Source organism: Podarcis pityusensis (assembly GCF_964106645.2).
Source record: "Podarcis pityusensis genome assembly, chromosome: 7".
Lineage (NCBI taxonomy): Eukaryota > Metazoa > Chordata > Lepidosauria > Squamata > Lacertidae > Podarcis > Podarcis pityusensis.
This window is the reverse complement of record NC_138031.1, coordinates 86693244-86711682: the sequence shown is the minus strand read 5'-3', so window position 1 is coordinate 86711682 and position 18439 is coordinate 86693244. Positions and strand designations below refer to the sequence as shown.

General features: G+C 42.6%; 2 protein-coding genes across 2 annotated transcripts; one reads left to right on the top strand and one right to left on the bottom strand.

Annotated features, from left to right (window-relative positions):
* Positions 1-70: 70 nt before the first annotated feature.
* NDUFA2 (NADH:ubiquinone oxidoreductase subunit A2) lies at positions 71-4348 on the bottom strand. The gene is made up of 3 exons (XM_081015256.1): positions 4189-4348; positions 1774-1880; positions 71-281 (listed from the first exon to the last, which is right to left on the bottom strand). Exons 1-3 carry the CDS (start codon positions 4293-4295, stop codon positions 190-192), a joined length of 306 nt encoding a protein of 101 aa, XP_080871382.1. The 5' UTR covers positions 4296-4348; the 3' UTR covers positions 71-189.
* Positions 4349-4979: 631 nt separating this feature from the next.
* Positions 4980-16540, top strand: IK (IK cytokine). Its single transcript, XM_081015174.1, has 20 exons — positions 4980-5122; positions 6075-6141; positions 7181-7273; positions 8008-8067; positions 8682-8849; positions 8932-9046; positions 9999-10069; positions 10319-10365; positions 10479-10642; positions 10751-10859; positions 11312-11351; positions 11758-11977; positions 12449-12467; positions 12579-12659; positions 13374-13452; positions 13710-13767; positions 14228-14316; positions 14538-14646; positions 15290-15324; positions 16230-16540. Exons 1-20 carry the CDS (start codon positions 5107-5109, stop codon positions 16255-16257), a joined length of 1668 nt encoding a protein of 555 aa, XP_080871300.1. The 5' UTR covers positions 4980-5106; the 3' UTR covers positions 16258-16540.
* The last annotated feature ends 1899 nt before the right edge of the window (positions 16541-18439 follow it).

Here is an 18439-nt window from a genome sequence, read left to right as displayed (position 1 = left end):
GTTCTTTAGCCTAGCACTGGGTGTGCAAAGATTAACAATAGTGAAAAGAATCAACTTACAGGGGACTATCTTGGCTTAAACAAGATACTTAAGCTTTATTTTCTAAGTTGAATTCTTTTTTATGCAAGTTACACATAGAAGTGATCTACATCTGGAATTAGACTCAAATTCAGTTGCCATTTGTTTTCCTTATGCTTTGCTGTTAACAACATTCTCCAAGGCTTTGGCAACTTGGTCCATGTTTAGGTTATTCAGTGGTACACTCTTCTCTCTGCCAAACGCTGAGGAAAACACAAAAGTTGGGTGAAAGGCATATACCATGGACTGTTTTCATTTGAAGAAATGATTTCAGACACTTTGATTGAGCCACCATGTGTTTGCAACCTACACTGCTAACAGCTCCCTTTAGACATGCTCTGCTTTACTATACACAGATGTAAATGTAGGTACAGCAATAAAACTCAGGAAATGCATACACATAGCAGCCTCACTTTCCTACAATTTCACTGACAAGCAGTGTTAGGAAACAAAACGCCCTGCACAGACAATGCATGATACAGGGATTTCTACTTTCAGGAAGCTACTACATTAAAAACTGAAATGCAGTGCCCAAGGGGGATGTGTTCCACGTATAACCTGAATTGCTTTTGGATGCACTAGCAAAACAAATGCTTTTCAGAAGAGCCGACATTCACTTCTGCTTCAGGGGTGGGGAACAGGATTTGGCCAGCAGGTCCATCCTTAGCTCCCCCACTTTGTGGACTACCCAGTTGACATCAAAGCTGCCACATCAGATAAAGCTAGAAGAAAGGTTTTCACTATCACCTCAGTCCTCAGCTACTTTAGCTATTGGGAACTCTAGTCTGCTGTAGGACTGACTCTATGTCAGTTAAAGCATATGATTCCATGCCACTATTCTCTATTTAGATGTACCTGGCAAAGTACTAGTAAAGAGGCCTCATGGTGCCAGTTATCAGAAATATTAAGTCAGGGGCCTGAGCCTTAATCAAGTCAAGACTAGCTAAGTTTACTTTAAAACTTTAAAGCTGTTGAATTTTTTCAGCAGCTCCTAAACTTAAGTACCTATTTTGGAAGAAAATGAGTGGGATAAGTGTTGAAACAAGAGCCCTTGGGTGGGGGGCGGGGGGGCGGAGAGGGAGATAATTCATTATTTGCCATAGGCCATGTGCTCAATTAAGTTTCCTCTCTGGCAGCCACAGACCATTTCTATCCACTCTCTTGTCTTAAGTTTATCCATTTTTCTCTTGATCCCTTCTGCATTACAGAGATGCAGCAATTTCCTTGTCCAACAAAAGCAGCTCTCGTGAACAAAAAAATTCTAACTCGATTTTTAAAAAACACTTCTTGTTTAAAAATTCTAAAAGGTAATCCCAGGGGGGAAAGCACCCTGGGGACACATATTTCTATCAGAAGAGAGTGTCAGCTCTTCATGTAAGCTACTAGCCAACATTTGAAAAAACTGCCAAGGTTTCTGTTGTCTGTCAATGGAAATGTTTTCCAGCACAATCTATTTGTTTAGGAGAGAAAACATTATAGAGCAGATTTAGAGCAGTTGTGGGGAGAAAGTGCAAGTGGCCTACAGGGCTGGAGTTGTCCGAGAAGTATTTGCTAGTGGCCTTCAACAATAAAAATCCAGGCAGGGCTGAAAAGCTTTATTCCTCAAGGAAAGGCTAATATTTGAACTACCTAACATATTATTTCTACCTAATTGTATAGCAAACTTGTAACATACACCCCCCCTGCCAAACTCACCATATCTAGCCCAGAGCTTGGGTTGCACATCTGAGCACTCTCTGATCAGGATAGGGAAATCTGGATTTGCTTTCTTTAAAGTCACATAATGTTGTTTAATGAAATCTCTGCAAAGAAGAAGCAAACACACCAGCATGCATTAGGCTGAGGGTCTTCTACACTTTCATGAAAAGTCAGTAGGATACAGATAGTGGCTTTCAAGTGCCAAACATTCAGAGAATATTTCCTATATTTATCTGGAGCACAGGGTTTTGGGGACATGTTCTAGGGGTCTTGCCATTTTTGAAACAACTGGGTGTGCTCCAAACACATCCAACAAAATTCCAGAGTTGTAGTGGTAAGTACACTGTATTTCAGAGCAGCTTGTCCAACATTACAAATTTCTTTAAAACCCAGTTTCCCATGAACAGAGTTTAAAAAACTGAGCTAAAGCTCAGCAAGGTGTGAAGAAAACAATATGACTAGTACAGTCAAACCTCAGTTGTTGAACGTAATCTGTTCTGGAAGCTTGTTCAGCTTCTGAAATGTTCAACAACCGAGGCGCGGCTTCCGATTGGTTGCAAAAGCATCCTGCACTCAAGCGGAAGCCTCATCGGACGTTCAGCTTCCAAAAAAGTTTGAAAACTGGAGCGTTTACTTTTAGGTTTTCGGCTTTGGGAGCCAAAATGTTTGAAAACGGAGCCATTCAGGAACCAAGGTTTGACTGTATATCACTTTTTTCCTACAATTTTCCCAGTAGCCTAAAAGAGGTTAATATAATCCAGTAATGTTCAGTATATCCTGAGGATACCAGATGCGTTTAAACTTTAGCCAACTTTTTCAGTGGCATATACTGTATATAAAACGATAACTAGAACAGCACTAGACTTGGCTTTGTGGCTTCTCTGCTCAGCTGGTTAGCTGCTATCACAATAAAGCATTCAAGGTGGGTTGACCTATTGGATACAGTGGTACCTCGGGTTTCATACGCTTCAGGTTACAGACTCTGCTAACCCAGAAATAGTGCTTCAGGTTAAGAACTTTGCTTCAGGATGAGAACAGAAATCGTGCTCCGGCGGCGCGGCGGCAGCAGCAGGAGGCCCCATTAGCTAAAGTGGTGCTTCAGGTTAAGAACAGTTTCAGGTTAAATACGGACCTCCGGAACGAATTAAGTACTTAACCTGAGGTACCACTGTACACCCAAATCAAATTATCATAATCTGTGTTAAGACACCCACAGCACCTTTGTCAAGATAGGAGTATTTATTGGAACCTCATTTTTTACTCTTCCCGCCCCCCTCCCCAAAAGGACGAGTTGGCCTTGTAAAGGTATTGCTTCTAATATTATTATTAGCTGATTAACATCCTTTATCATTTAAAATGTGGGGGTTATTTGAATGGTTTTTGTTCTTGTTTTATTAAATATTTTGTGTTTTTATCTTTTACTTTTGTGTTGTGAACTACCCTGTTATCCATATATAAAGGGTGGTATACAAATTTAATAAATAATAAAAATAATATGCCTTTTGGGCTTTTTTTCTTATTAGTCAACATGGTTTTTACCTTTCTTTTGTGATTCAAAACCAATGTCCATTCCTAGTAGTAAAGCTGGTGCTCTGCTGTTTCTATTGTATTACACACACAAATTTCTATCAATCTAGTCCAACCCCTGCAATGCAGGAATCTCAGATAAAGCATCCAGTTCAGATTCCTGCATTGCAGGCGGTTGGCTAGATGACCCTCGGGATTCCTTCCAACCCTACTATGATTCTATGATTCCTTTTTGAGTACAAGTCCACTATGGCTTGTTCTGGGATTTTTTTCAGGTGTTTGATATGAACATGCAAAAGGACAACTAACGGCCAATATTACTGCCCTTCATGCCGGCGCCCCCCATTCCCTAAGCAAACCAGCAAACCTCACCTTGCGAAACAGAGAGAGGCTAACAATTCTGAGTCTAGGAATACTTAATTGTTTTTAATTATTGCTTTTCCTATTTTTATTTAGAGATTTATTTATCTCTAAGCCGCTTCAAGTCCCTGGAAGGGAAAAAAGCGGGACATTCGCACAGTAAATATATGACAGTAACAATAACTATTATAATAAAGTTGCAGATAGGTAGCCGTGTTGGTCTGCCATAATCAAAATAAAAAAATCCTTCCAGTAGCACCTTTAAGACCAACTAAGTTAGTTCTTGGTATGAGCTTTCGTGTGCAAGCACACTTCTTCAGATAAACTGAAACAGAAGTTGCCAGATCCTTCTATATAGTGAGAAGGTGGGGAGGGGTATTACTCAGAAGGGTGGTGGGAATGGGAGATTGGCAGATAGCCAAATTATAATAAAGCTGCCTCTGAGCATCTGCCCACCCCCCACGACCTACCAAGCTGCAAACTTTAAAAAAAAATTAGGGAAAGGCCTCCCCTCGCCTGGCGTACCTGACCCCCTGGCTGGCCGGCGAGCGCTGGCAGAGGTGGATGCGGAGCTCCTTGAGGTTCCGAGAGAGGCCGCCCTGAACGACCCGCGCAGCTGAGGAGGCCGCCATCTTGGCACTTGGGGTTCCCCCGCTCCCCGAAGCGCCACCTGCTGGCCAATCGGCGCGTCCCGTTGATTTATTCTTGTCGTCTTCGCGGCCAATCAGCACAAGGCGACGGGCGCGGCTATGCAAAGTTATTCTGGGGAGTCGCGCGGTATTGTGGGTAAATCAACCAATTACTCCATCAGTCAATGGGGGCACCGAACCATAGACTTAATTAATAGAGTGATACACCAAAGGTGCAATGCGGGTACTTCTAATTCTACCCCCGCCCGACGCCTCTCTCCCTGGGGCTGACTAGAGACCGATCCAACCCATTGGAAACTCAAGATTTCATGCTCGAGTCTAAATGCATATCAGTCAATTAAGACTGGCAAGGCTATTTTTTTGGGGGGGGGAGTGAGTGTTTGTGTTGGGGGTGATAGGTGACCACATGAAATAAAGCCCAAGTCAGAAGAAATAGGAACTGCTTATCTTCTTGGTAAACATGCTACATTCCCGGGTGGATTTCCAGCGTCAATTTTCACGCCCCAACCCCATGCCAGGGGAGTAATAATAATAATAATAAATACTGTACGTGGCTTCCCAAGTAAACCCGGAATTTTGCTATTGAGGCAAATGACAGACAGGTTTATAATATTATGTCTCTCTATATTCTCGGTCTCCGCGCAGGGCGTTGTGGGTCACAGGCTGTGCCCCTTCCGCCGCCTCCTTCCGCCGCGCGGTGCCTTGTGGGAAAAGCGAAGGGGTTTCGCTGCGTTGTTGTTGTTGTGTTTCTTTTTACCTCAGGCCCAGACCGGCGGCGAAGGCAAGAGCGAAGATGCCGGAGCGGGAGAGTGAGTGTCTCCGGAGGGGGCGGGGGGCGGGCCGTGTTTCTCCGTGGGGAGGGGGGGGATAGAGTTGCCCGCTGAGGCCCGGCCGCGTCTGAGAGAGAGTTTCCGTCTTCTTCTCGGCCGCCGCCTCGCCCCCTCACGCCCCCCCCCCCCGGAATCGGCGCGAGTTGCCGGCGCCCCGTCAGGCCCGCTGCGCCCCCGGAAGAGCGCGGCCGTGGATCCGGCGCTTCGGAACTCCCTGCCGCTTGAGACCAGGCCGGCGCCTTGGCCGTGTCCCCCTTTGGGGCGCCTGCCGAAAACAGCCGCGCTCAACCTTCCCACGTTTCAATGTGGGGTTGTGAATCTTTCTCGATTTTATCGCCTCACCTTTGTGTTAAACCGCTCTGAGGGTTTTGTGGTGTTTTACATTTTCTTGAAATACCGGTACATAGATAAATGAATTTAGTTGCGCCTGTGGCACATTGCCTGGGGCTTAATCTGCGGGGTGTCTGGGAAGGAAGGGGGCGATCCTAACTTGGGTAGGCAGTGGCAATCCAGAGCAGCTGTGGGGGAAACGCTGCAGCCCTCCAGGCACTGATGTACTACAACTCCCATTTTTATCTTGCCGTTAGCCACATTTGCTGGGGCTGATGGAAATTGTAGTTCAACAACACTGTGTGTGTAGGTTCCTCACCCCTGCTGTTAGAGCCTCCTGCTCTTTGCTAACTTTGTCTCCAGTTGCTTCCTTGCAGCAGAGATAGCAGCTGGTCACAAACTCATTGCAGAGCTGCAAATGTGCGGTCTCTCAGACACACTGAAGTTACATCTTCATTGTTTGTTTGTTTCTTTTTCTCTGGCTGGTTTCATTTCTGAATGAAAACCCTGTAATAATCTGTGCAAATGGTGTGTTTACATGTTTGGCAGCGCAGCATGTGTATCGCATTGGCTTGAAATCACTTCTTTTTCTTCTTTCTAGGTGAGCCGTTCTCTAATCCTCTGGCCCCAGATGGCCATGAGGTGGATGATTCTCATTCCTTTCACCAGTGAGTAGAACCTTTTCGTTATGTTTTGTGTTGGTTCAAGCGTCCTGTTTTTACCATTGCTGCTGTCCAAGTGTCACTAAACTACTCACTGTGGTGAATGTATTACTGGCTTCCAGCAAGGGTGATTCAAGGATTGCCCATCCTTCTCTTTTCTACCTTAGAGCTGGGGAGGGGTGGGATTATCCTACCAGTTGTGCTGGGATAGTGAAGCCCAAGGCAACCACATGGACAGTCCTGAACTTGAAACTGGAGGTGGGATCAGGGGATTGTCCATAGCATCATACAGAGATGCAGCATGTCGTTTGGGATAAGGGGTCTTGGCAACCATGAGCCCAGCTATCAAGACTACTGAAAAGTTCTGGATTCATGCCACTACTACTGCAAAGTACCAAAAGAACTGGATAAGTGGAATTCTAGCCAGTGTAGATGAGGGAATCATGGGTAGTTCATTACAACTACCAAGTCGTGGTGGAACAATAGTGTGTCCTGCAGTGGCCCTAATGCATTTTTTGTTGTGTGTCCTTGCACCCACCACTGTCTTGCCATCCATCAGCTAATTTTCCTTATTCAACCAGTGGAGGAGGACAGGATAGCCAGGGGTCAGCAAACTTTATTAGCAGGGGGCTGGTCCACTGTCCCTCAGACCTTGTGGGGGGCCACGCTATATTTTGAAAAAAAGATATGAATGAATTCCTATCCCCCACAAATAATCCAGAGATGCATTTTACATAAAAGGACACATTCTACTCATGTAAAAATAAGCTGATTCCCAGACTGTCCACAGGCTGGATTGAGAAGGCGATTGGGCCGGATCCGGCCCCCGGGCCTTAGTTTGCCTAGCCAATGGATGCCTGTTTTTAGTTTTTGTTTTGCTTGCAGATGTTTTTCAGTCCATACAAGCATGTTGACGATTTGGTATCATAAAATGGAATTTGGAAAGTTTTTGTCCTTCAGTAAATCTTTTACCATAATTTGTTGAAGGCAGGATAATGTATTGTGGGGTTTTTTTGGCAGTAAATCACAATTGTTTTTATTCTAGATCTAAACTGACCAATGAAGACTTCCGAAAACTTCTTATGACCCCACGAGCAGCTCCAACATCTGCACCACCTTCCAAATCTCGCCATCATGAGTAAGCATGCAATTTCTGTGCTACTTAAGAAAACTTTGTTGATGTCTTTCTCCCTGTCCCCTGCCCACCCCTGGTCAGCTGGTGCATATTTATTCAGTACTTAGTTTTGGCATAAGCTTGTGTATTCTGTATAATTTGGGCACAAAATAGAAAGAAACTAAATTCAGAATTAGGTATCTAATGAGGCTAATACTTTGATCTTAAAACAATAGTGATCATGCTTGGCAGTAATATAACACTTTAGAGCAGCAGTATTGTTTTTAGTGCCCTCTGGATGTTGCTGGATTATAACTCTCATCACCCTAATCATTGGCCATGTTGGTTAGGGCTGATGGGAGTTGGCTACCAAGAGGGCATCAAGTTGGCTACCCCTGCTTTTGAGTGTTCAAAGCATTTCACATACATTATATCAGTCCTTACAGCAATGAGAGATAAGATAGTATTATCCTAAATTGTTAATGAGATGGGCAGAGACTGAGAGAACGCTACCATATATGACTGGGGCAAAATTTGTTTTGGGGATTTTGCAGCTCCTAGGTTTTGCCAGTATGCTACCTAGCTCTCAAAATCTATATGCACATCTTAAAGCATCTTCAAAACTTACTCGGAAGGCTTTCATGGTCACCTTTGGCTTCCTTTGACTGAGCTAGTTGTTTTATTAAATGGCATGAAATGTTCCTAGCACACTCTCAAAGTTGGGCATTCTGTGAGCACAATTTTTTTGTCCTGTTTAGGATGCCAAGAGAGTACAATGAAGATGAAGATCCAGCTGCTCGGAGGAGAAAAAAGAAAAGGTAAATTGAGAGATTTTGATCCAAAGCTTTCCTAAGGCCCTGATGTTTCCTTAATGTGGAGGAAAAATCCTTAAAAAAAAACCCTGCCAGAAAAAGTTGGGCTCTTGGCTGCCTTCTTGCTAAGAGAGGGATACCCAGTGATTAGTTGACCTTAAAAGAAATATTGTGCCTTATTTATCCCCATTGAATTACCTTCTGTATAGTGGTGGTAATGGACATCTTCAGAAACACCTGGAAACTTAGTTTTCAGTGCTTCTGCCATCTTGACTTTTACCCTTGTTGTAGTTCTGAGATTACACTTGTGACTTCAGTCAATGATTCACTTAGAGCTTGGTGGGGTATTGCTTATCCTCTTGATCTTATTAGATCTTTCTGTGGCCTTTGAAATCATTGAGCATGAAGTGTTGGTGACATGTCTACAAAGCCTGTAGCCATGGGTAGCTCATCACTTCAGGGAGGCAGGATCCAGAAAAAGGCATTTAACTGGAGATGCCAGAGACAAGCCTTCATTATTCTAGCTATTATCTCTGAAGCTGTTAAGAGAACTGGGAATTCTCTTATAATACCATGGTCTGAATATTTCAGTGATAATCGGTTTGTCTTTCTCACGCCAGCTACTATGCAAAGCTTCGCCAACAAGAGATTGAGCGAGAGAGGGAGCTGGCTGAGAAATACAGGGACCGTGCAAAGGAGAGAAGAGATGGTGTCAACAAGGACTACGAGGAAACGGAGCTGATCAGCACAACTGCTAACTACAGGGCAGTGGGACCCACTGCAGAAGCGTGAGTGCAGTCACTGTTTTTGCCTTTCTGCTTTGCAATACAATGTGGCTCTGATGTCATGGAGTTCTTTTTATTGCATTAGGGACAAATCAGCTGCAGAAAAGAGGCGGCAGTTGATTCAGGAGTCCAAATTCTTGGGTGGTGACATGGAGCACACTCACTTGGTGAAGGGTCTGGATTTTGCTTTGCTACAGAAGGTAAGCCAGATGATACAATCAATAGTAAATCAGCAATTCTCATGTTGGAGAACCTCTTCCCCATGTGTTCAGTGAGATCTCCAATAATGTATGTTGTTGATAGCTAAATTGCTATTCCCTTTGCCACCATTCCTTATTTGATATGTAATATCTGTCCCTTTAAGGATTTTTTACTTCTGTTTGATCAAGAACACTATGATAATAATCTATGTAGTATTAAACTTGTCTGGAATTTTGGAATAACTCTGGATTATGCTTTCTGCTTTGAGAGCTAATTAATTTTCTGCAATGCTTTTTTTGAAGAACGTCTTTCATAAATCTTCAGTGTGTTTTATCAGCTGCTCGAGATTTGGTTGTTAAGAGATTGTTGTTGGTTGTTAAGTTATGCAGTTGGCCTATAACTGCATAAGATAAACTACTTCATATATGTGGTCACCTAGTGCTTCCTCTATCTGAATGGCCACTGACTGTATTTTTCAGATGCGAATAAAGCAACAGGTGGGGGAAATTTGACTTTATTCAGCCTCCACCTTGTTCTGGTAATTTATCTCTTCCTGAAGAGATTAAGGCTATTATAAACAAACAAACAAACAAATACTGTTGATTTGTTTTTCAGTTTTCAATATTGTTTATAAATTATTTATAGTTTAGAGTAGCATTTTTTAAAGGCTTCATTGAGTTTTCCAACATACATTGTATACAGAGCACACATGGTGAGATAAAAATCACCCAAAATTAGTAACAAAACCAGGAGTAACATAACACACAGTCTCATGACACAGTCTCATACAAATAACTTCAGGTTCATATATTCTGTGTAGATCAGCAATTGATACTGCCACACAGGCAACATACATTCCTTTGCCAACGTGTAAGAAAAAGGGCATCCAAACCTTTTCCAATTTGTTGGGTTTTGGGGCTAGCATTTTGAAGAAAATTTCTCTCTGGTCAGGTGCGTGCTGAGATTTCCAGCAAAGAAAAGGAAGAAGAGGAACTGATGGAGAAGCCCCAAAAAGAAACCAAGTAAGTGGTAACAAGACAAACTCTGGCTTGTGACTTTCTAGCTCAGGCATAGGCAAACTCCGGCCCTCCAGATGTTTGGGCCTACAATTCCCTTCATCCCTGACCACTGGTCCTGTTAGCTAGGGATGATGGGAATTGTAGTCTTAAACATCTGGAGGCCCGGATTTTGCCTATGCCTGTTCTAGCTTAACAGAGAATGTAGTCTAGAGAAGAGGCATATTACATCTATTCATTTTGTTTCTCCTTTAGAAAAGATGAAGATCCAGAAAACAAAATTGAATTCAAGACTCGTTTGGGTAGGCATGTTCATATATATTCTATGAAGCTTGGTTGCAATGTTGTGATTATCACGGTACCATGAGCAAGTACCTGAAATATTCTAGTGTCACCAAATCCCCATCCTTCCTAGGTCGAAACATCTACCGAATGCTGTTCAAGAGCAAGGCATATGAGCGAAATGAGCTCTTCCTGCCAGGGAGGATGGCGTATGTGGTGGATCTTGATGATGAATATGCAGACACAGATATCCCTACCACCTTGATCCGAAGCAAGGCAGATTGCCCTACCATGGAGGTATAAATTATGAATGCTTTCTCTGAATGAGCAGGTGCTTCTCTTGTTGTGTGTATGATGAGGCACACATTATCTATTGGGGTCTGATAGCTTTGACTTTCCTTCTAGGCCCAAACAACACTGACTACAAATGACATCGTTATCAGTAAACTGACCCAGATTCTTTCCTACTTGAGGCAAGGCACTCGTAACAAAAAGTTGAAGAAGAAAGACAAAGGTGGGCCTTGTATTTTGGGATCTGACAGGATGTATGGATCTGACGGGATCTTTTCCCATAAGCACAAGGGGCATTGAAGGGAAAGTGTCATTAAAATTTGTACAAATTAAACAAATGGCAGAGAGACACCATAGTTTTGCTTATCAGAATTCTGATGCTAGTGTTGTTGTTTTTTACCCAGCAGGGGTGAGTTCCTAGTTGAGGAAACCACTTAAAATGGGAGAAATTAGGGTGATCTGTACTTAATCTTCATCTTCTTGCATCTTCGAGAGGTGAAGAGGCACAAGCTGAGTGATCTCAACTGTCAAGCATGTAGTTTCACATGCCACAATGCACAGATGCCACATATATCTGCAGTGTAGTGTTTTCATTATCCTCTCCTAAGACAACAAAGATGAAACAGATAACATGAATACAGAAGTAGGTTTATTCTGACTTCTCTCTGTTTGTAGGAAAACTAGATGAAAAGAAACCTCCAGAAGCAGATATGAGGTAAGTAAGCTACCTTCTTTGCTGGGTGGATTATCCTCCAGGGTTTTAGCAAGACTCCTTTTAATTGCATTTGGCAACCTTGACAAGAAGCTCTTACTTGGTTGAAATGAGAGGTCTTGAAAGCTCCTCCAGCAGACCTTGGGAGGGATGATGGGAATTGTAGTCTTAAACATCTGGAGGGCCGGAGTTTGTCTATTAGAAAGTGGGCTAATTTTGGCTTATCACCCTCCCAGAGCGCAGGAAACAGTAATATTTTAGCAAGAAGAAGCCACCTTAGGATCCATCAGATTGGTAGCAGGATTGATTGATGGAGTAATTTGTTCAAGGAGCCTGTAAGAAATGTTCTACTGTTTTTGAGGCTAGTGTATATTTATGTTTCATGCCTTTTTATCTTTTTGGCAAAAAGTATTTTTGAGGACATTGGTGATTATGTGCCGTCTGCGGCAAAAGTGCCACGAGAAAAGGAGCGTGAGAGGTACAGAGAACGGGACCGAGAGCGGGAAAGAGAGAGAGAGCGAGACAGGGAACATGAGAGAGATCGTGAGCGCGACCGAGAGAGAGAGCGTGAACGTGAGGAGGAGAAGAAGAGGCACAGCTACTTTGAGAAACCCAAAGCTGATGATGAGGTGAGCAGACAGTACTTTGGCCATGAAAACTTTCTATACTGCCCTTCCTCCAAGGGTCACAGGGCTGGTTACAATATAAAAACACAAAAATACACAACATAGTAACAAACAAAAAACAACCACCCACATTTAAAAGGCCATAGATGGTTTAATCAGCTGGAAGAAGAGGAATGTTTCTGCCTGGCACCCAACCACTACTGGGATAAAATGGGTATAAAATCCACCTAGAGGTAGGGATAATTTGATACTGGTGATTTGTTTTAAATAAGTTGAGACTATGTGTTAAATGGTGCAGATTTTCCAGTCTGGGCTCAGGATGAATATTTTGGCAAGGGAGAAGGCAGTATACTGTGTATGGAGAAGAATTTGCACTTAACAGCACCACTTCACCCTGCTCCCAGCAAAAGACTGATGTTCATCTTGCTTTTTAGTTGCCATGTTAGAGTAATGTGCTCTTTCTTTCCTCCTTAGCCTATTGATATCGACAAAGGTATGCTTCTTTAATTGGTTTTTCACAATTTTATACATTTCATACATTAAAATAAAAGGTTCTTTTGAACCAAAGGTATGCTTCTTCTTAACCTTATGAAACTGTTTCCAGGACCTGGCTCAGCCAAAGAGTTGATTAAATCAATCAATGAGAAGTTTGCTGGAGCAGGTGGCTGGGAAGGGCCAGAATCATATCCTTTTTATATGCATATACAAATGTGTGCTGGTACTGGGTGCAAATGGCTACAGTTGCCTGTTTTATTTATCTTTACTAGCCTCTTTTATAGAAAATTGTCTCTCGCTCCAGGCTCAGACCTTCATTTGAAGGTGTTATTTTCCTCTTGTGTAGTTGGGAAAGCTCCAGAAGACACTGGTCCTTTAGGCAGAAGCATTTCGTTTTAAGTATTCAGTTGTTGTTCATAGGCGATGCTTTCCCCATCTTTCCTTTTTGAGATCCATGTGTTTCAAGTGACCAAGAAGCTGCTGGCTATTGGCTTCTGAGAGCAAGATGGGATGGGAAGATTTCCTTGCCTTGAACTAATACGGTAGAGTGTTTTAATTACCACTGTGAGACAAACAAGTGTAGGGAAAAGGTATTTCCAAATACCTGTAACTTGCCTCATGTGCTGCTGGTGTCCATAAAGAAGTAGCTGCTATAGATGGAGAATTGGAGCAATAAGTGGGGAGGGTCCATCTCTTACCATCAAATTTTGGGGCCATTAACTCCTTGGCTTGCTAAGGAGAAATGAGGGACTTGGTTGACTCTTAAGGACTGCTTTTCTATTCTCATGTCATCTCATATCGATCTAAACTCCCCAATTACTTTGGGTGACAACACTTTCCTATGTCAGATGCTTTCTGACCCTAGATATGCCTGTATTATATTTTCCCTTAACTTTGGGCACATTAAAAAAGCCTGAAGACAAAAAGCAATTGGGCGACTTCTTTGGGATGTCAAACAGCTATGCTGAATGCTACCCTGCAACGTAAGTATTCCTCGAAATGGGATGTGGGCTCTGGGGAACCACATGAAGCCAAGCAAGATATTTCTTGCTTTACCCTAATATTTAGTGGACAGTATTAAGGGCAGCTGTTTGCAGTATTTGTAATTAAGTACTCCTCTTCACTGGCAAGCTAATTATATTTATCTGGAGTCTTTGCAAATTGGTGAAACTTGGAATTATCCAGACTTGGGGCTGCAAGTATAAATAAGAGCTTCCAATTGTATCCCTTTTCTTTTTAGCATGGATGACATGGCTGTGGATAGTGATGAAGAAGTAGACTACAGCAAAATGGATCAGGTAAACTGTCAATTGGTTAGCTTCAAGATAAGCATTTCTACTTCGGGGTGGGGCTGATATTTGGGGGGAATATTATTAGTTGTGATATCTCCTAAAGTGTAGATTGCCTAAGATTTCACATGACTCTCATTTCCCATTGGACTGTGTGGTGGCAGCTCCTCACACTCTGGCCTGGCTTGTGGCAGAATGAAGTGTGTAGATTTGATTCTACTGCTTCAGGCTGCGTGTGTGGGATTAATCCTGCCCCCACCCCAGGTGCTCCTCAATATAACAACCAACCTCCTTGCAAGTAGAAAACTCTTATAGCAAGGGTCAAAGTGGTCTTAAACGTTCCTCTTTGGCATGATAGTTGTGGGGAGTCCAGTGCAATTTTGGGTTGCTGTTTCTTATGGAGGCCTGCAGAAATATGGTTCTCCTACACGGATACATTAAGTTTATATTTTTTTCCTCTCTCCTCAAGGGAAATAAAAAGGGACCCCTTGGTCGCTGGGACTTTGACACACAAGAAGAATATAGCGAGTACATGAATAACAAAGAGGCTCTGCCCAAGTAAGTTTGCCACTTGTCCTGAGGGTAAGAATGGGAGAAGCAGAAGCAGTGGGTTATGGTGGGTCCAACATTTTAGCCTTTTGGGAGAACCCTACAAGTCAGCTGCTTCCTGTAACATTGGTGGGAATGTATATTTAGACCATGGGAAGGCTTTTTTGAACCTAGCCTTCCTGCTGAAGGAATTTTACCTCCATTTTAGAGTTTTTGCTGTTTTATCCTAGAGCGGCTTTCCAGTATGGAATTAAGATGTCTGAAGGCCGTAAGACACGTCGTTTCAAGGAGACCAATGACAAAGCAGAGTTGGATCGGCAGTGGAAAAAGATCAGTGCGGTGAGCATTTTGAGCAGAATGACTCTTTAGTTATATTCCCTTTTCCCATCTTAATGTGCAGTTTTTTCAGAACTTTATTCAGAGTACTACTGACACTTTCCTGAGTTTATTTTAAGATTAAGAGGAGAATGGATCTTTGGCCAGCTTACTCAGTCACATGCATATATTTTCTCCGTCTTTGTGTATTGGTCTTCAGTATTCCCAAGTTGTTCTATGGTCCTGTTTATTCTATCGCTGAGAAGCTCAGCAAGGAAAACAATGCCTCCTCCTATAGAACTTGTAGACTGTTCCTGTGCTTTCCCTTGTGTAACAGATCAAATGCTTATCTAGCCTGCTAGAAATCAGTTGTTTTCTGTTACGTGTTGTTGCATGCTCCTTTGCTAAACCTTAGTACCTTCCTAACATAGGAAGCTTTAAAAGTTGTGGGTTGTATGTAATGAAGTGGTTTGGTTTGTGCAGTGGAACTGCCCTGTGCCAGTGCTGCCCCCAAACCCGCTACTGAACAGATCTGAGAGGCATGTGGGGGGGGGGGGAGTTTTGTTGTGCAAGTGGAAGTCCTTGCGCAAACTTAATTATGTCCTTGGATACAACCCTGTATACATAATACAGTAATTGTAATGCATTGATTTTAACTTCTCTGCAGATCATCGAGAAAAGGAAGAAGTTGGAGGCTGATGGGTTAGTAGAAATGCTTTTACTTGAGAATCTGTTGCTGTATGAGTGCTACTCCTAGAGTCCACTCCCTGCTGTGCACTTGCCCTTATGGGTCTTCAACAGAGTGCTGTGACTTAGTTTTGGTGGTCTTGTGATCCAGGGGGTGAGGGTTCAGCATGTATGAACTGAGGAATATTCGCCTTGAAGGTTTTTGCTCTGACCCATGCATTTTTTTTCACGTTCCTAAAAAGTGAGGCCAAATTACACCTTTCATAAGTCCAATTGTCCAGACCCCCAACTATGATTCATTAACTATGGGGTGCACATAAAACTGAAATAGGGCCTCACCTTTATTCTGTCATCTCTGTACTCTGTAGAGTTTTGCCCATGCAATTTATCTGCTATTTCATCCACCCCTTTACGGTTTTATTGCTGGCAATATGCAGGTGCCGATAGATCACAATCCCACTGAAATTACCTGCCCATTCAGTCTTCACCATGTCAGCATTGTACAAAGGCTGAAGCTCTTCTCTGGTCCTTTAGTTCTGATGCTCTGCTTGTAACTGCATTCTAGCAGAAGCCTTGTCTCTGCAGTACTTGTTAGCTGTGAAGGAAAAGGCACTTGCCAGAAGGATTCTTTTGTATGTTTTAGTAACTTTGCATGTTACCATCTCTGAGGTTATGCAAGGCCATATTTTGTTTTCATGGCTTGAAAAGGTGATATGTGTTACTGCGCACAGTGCAGATTCTTCGCATTAGTGAGCATGTCTGCTTCTGTGATGGAGTGCAACTCTGAAGATTTAAGTACAAGCCTGAAAGAGTTGAATTAGTGCTGAAGTCCCACTGATTGTAAATTTTACTTCCTGCAAGCTGTATTCTGTATTGGACTCTTCTGTATTATGTGTCTCATAAAATGTCTGTATTTTCAGGGTTGAGGTGAAGAGACCAAAATATTGAAGTTACCGTGAACGCCCGGCCCCTTCAGCTGTATTGGAGATGGGGCTTTGATGGAAGTGTTTAGATCTTCTTCTTGCTCTGGAGCAAAGCTCTCAGAATCATGTCTTGGGCATATAAGCACAAAGGGCAACTGCTGAGTCTGCTGAGGAACCTTCTTGCCACATCTCCTTGTCCTGTATTGGCAGCACTGGTGCCTGTTTGCTGGGAGCCTGTACTTTAGGTTTTTGTGGCTTGTAATCCTTTTAGGTGCAATAAAATCTCTTATTGATGTCTGTATTACAAACCTTTTGATCTTTTTCTTTTCTTGTAAACAGTAATGCAGTTACACTTTCCTTGAATAGTATGATGGAGTGGGGGGGTGTATTTGCTTTTGGAAAGTAATGATTTCTTCATTCTATTAAAAGCATTACGGCAAGCCTTTCTTGAGTTGATCGTTAGAATATGATGTCAATCAATAATGTTCTGCAGTGTCTTTACGTTTTTCTCCTCACTCTCAGCTCATTAATGTCTCTAGGGGAGTGTTTATAAGAATACTAACTGATTGCAGAGAAGAAAAGGAAACATTTGGATACAGTTTAATTAAAAATAATAATTTCCCAAAAATAACATGACAGGGAGGTAAACAGCAGGTTAACAGCAATTTTATATACTAACTAGCATGTCTTGATCAGATACAACAGGGATTGTGTGTACTTCTGTTACAGTCATACCTCATGTTACGTTTTTTCAGGTTGCGTCCCACGGCAACCCAGAAGTACCAGAAAGGGTTACTTCCGGGTTTTGCCACTCGCACAGACGTGCAAAATGAAATCATGTGCATGCGCAGAAGCGGTGAATCGCAACCCACGTGTGCACAGACGCGCCACTGCGGGTTGTGTTCTATTCATGTTGTGAGCGGGCCTCTGGAACGGATCCCGTTCGCAACCAGAGGTACCACTGTACTTTTATAAATGTTACATAAATCAGCTCTATTTGAATAATATTTACATAACTTAAAACCATATACCAGGCATTGGTGTGGAAAACTGCAGAATAAATTTGGTCTTTTAACCACACAGTTGAGATACTCATCTGGCTTCTATTATAAGTAACCATATTAGGGTTAGAAACTCAAACTGGCAAGTAATCAATCAGGCCAGTTCCCTCTTCCTCTTGACTTTTCCTTTAACACCCTTGACATTCCATAGTTATTGGATGTTCTCAGCATCTTCTTCAACAAACAGTTGGGCTTTTGGGCTGGCATACATGACAGATAATACAGGTGCTTGGGTGCCTGTGCCACTCTTGGCAATCGGTGGGAAAGTGGTGGCGGGAGATGAGCCATGGTTTCACTTGGTCAACAAAGTCTCTTAAAAAAATCTAGTTACAGGTAGGTAGCTGTGTTGGTCTGCTGTAGTCGAAACAAAATAAATAAATTCCTCCCAGTAGCACCTTAGAGACCAACTAAGTTAGTTATTGGTATGAGCTTTCATGGGCATGCACACAAAAGCTCATACTAGTAACAAACTTAATTGGTCTCTAAGGTGCTACTGGAAAGAATTTCTTTAAAAATTTGTTCATTTGGTCATGGAAAAGAAAGGCTGAAGCACACTGGCTGCTTCCTCATTCTAGGGCTTTTGTACAAAGGCAAACACTAGAAGTTTGGATATGGAAGAGTATAATGGAATGGAAGTACATTCATTTCAAAGAAGTTGAGGCAAAAAGATCAATTTCTGTGGGATTTGAAGCACCACCGATTCAGAGCTGTGGTGTGAGAAAACACATCCTTGAAGGACACAAGAGGCTGCTTATAGGGATAACGTATCCCCCTTTATCAAATCCCTACACAAACTTCATTTTCATTTTCTCTCTTCTAGTGCAAAGGTGAAGCAAATTTAGACTTACCTTGTCCCACTGGTAGTGTGATTAAAAAGTTCATTTGGAACTGCATGAAAGTCAATTGAGCACATAAATTCCAGGTAGGGGGTACTTTGTGACCAACAGCTGACAATATGAAAGCTAAGAGGGTGTGGAAAATTGGGTGAAGGATCTAATGTATATGCAGCCAAATGAGATGTATCATGAAGTGTCATGAAACGCTGGGTGGGAAGTCAAATAGATTTATTGTACAGGAAGTCGAACAGAATCCGTTCTGGAAGTCTGTTTGACTTCCAAAACATTCGGAAACCAAAGCACGGCTTCT

Coding starts and splice junctions, on each gene's coding strand:
- NDUFA2 (XM_081015256.1), bottom strand. CDS start 4,295: ATGGCGGCCTCCTCAGCTGCGCGGGTCGTTCAGGGCGGCCTCTCTCGG. Junction 1,881..4,188: donor CCGGCCAGCCAGGGGGTCAG/GTACGCCAGGCG, acceptor TCTTCTTTGCAG/AGATTTCATTAAACAACATT. Junction 282..1,773: donor CAAGCTCTGGGCTAGATATG/GTGAGTTTGGCA, acceptor TGTTTTCCTCAG/CGTTTGGCAGAGAGAAGAGT.
- IK (XM_081015174.1), top strand. Junction 8,068..8,681: donor CGGAGGAGAAAAAAGAAAAG/GTAAATTGAGAG, acceptor TTCTCACGCCAG/CTACTATGCAAAGCTTCGCC. Junction 9,047..9,998: donor ATTTTGCTTTGCTACAGAAG/GTAAGCCAGATG, acceptor CTCTCTGGTCAG/GTGCGTGCTGAGATTTCCAG.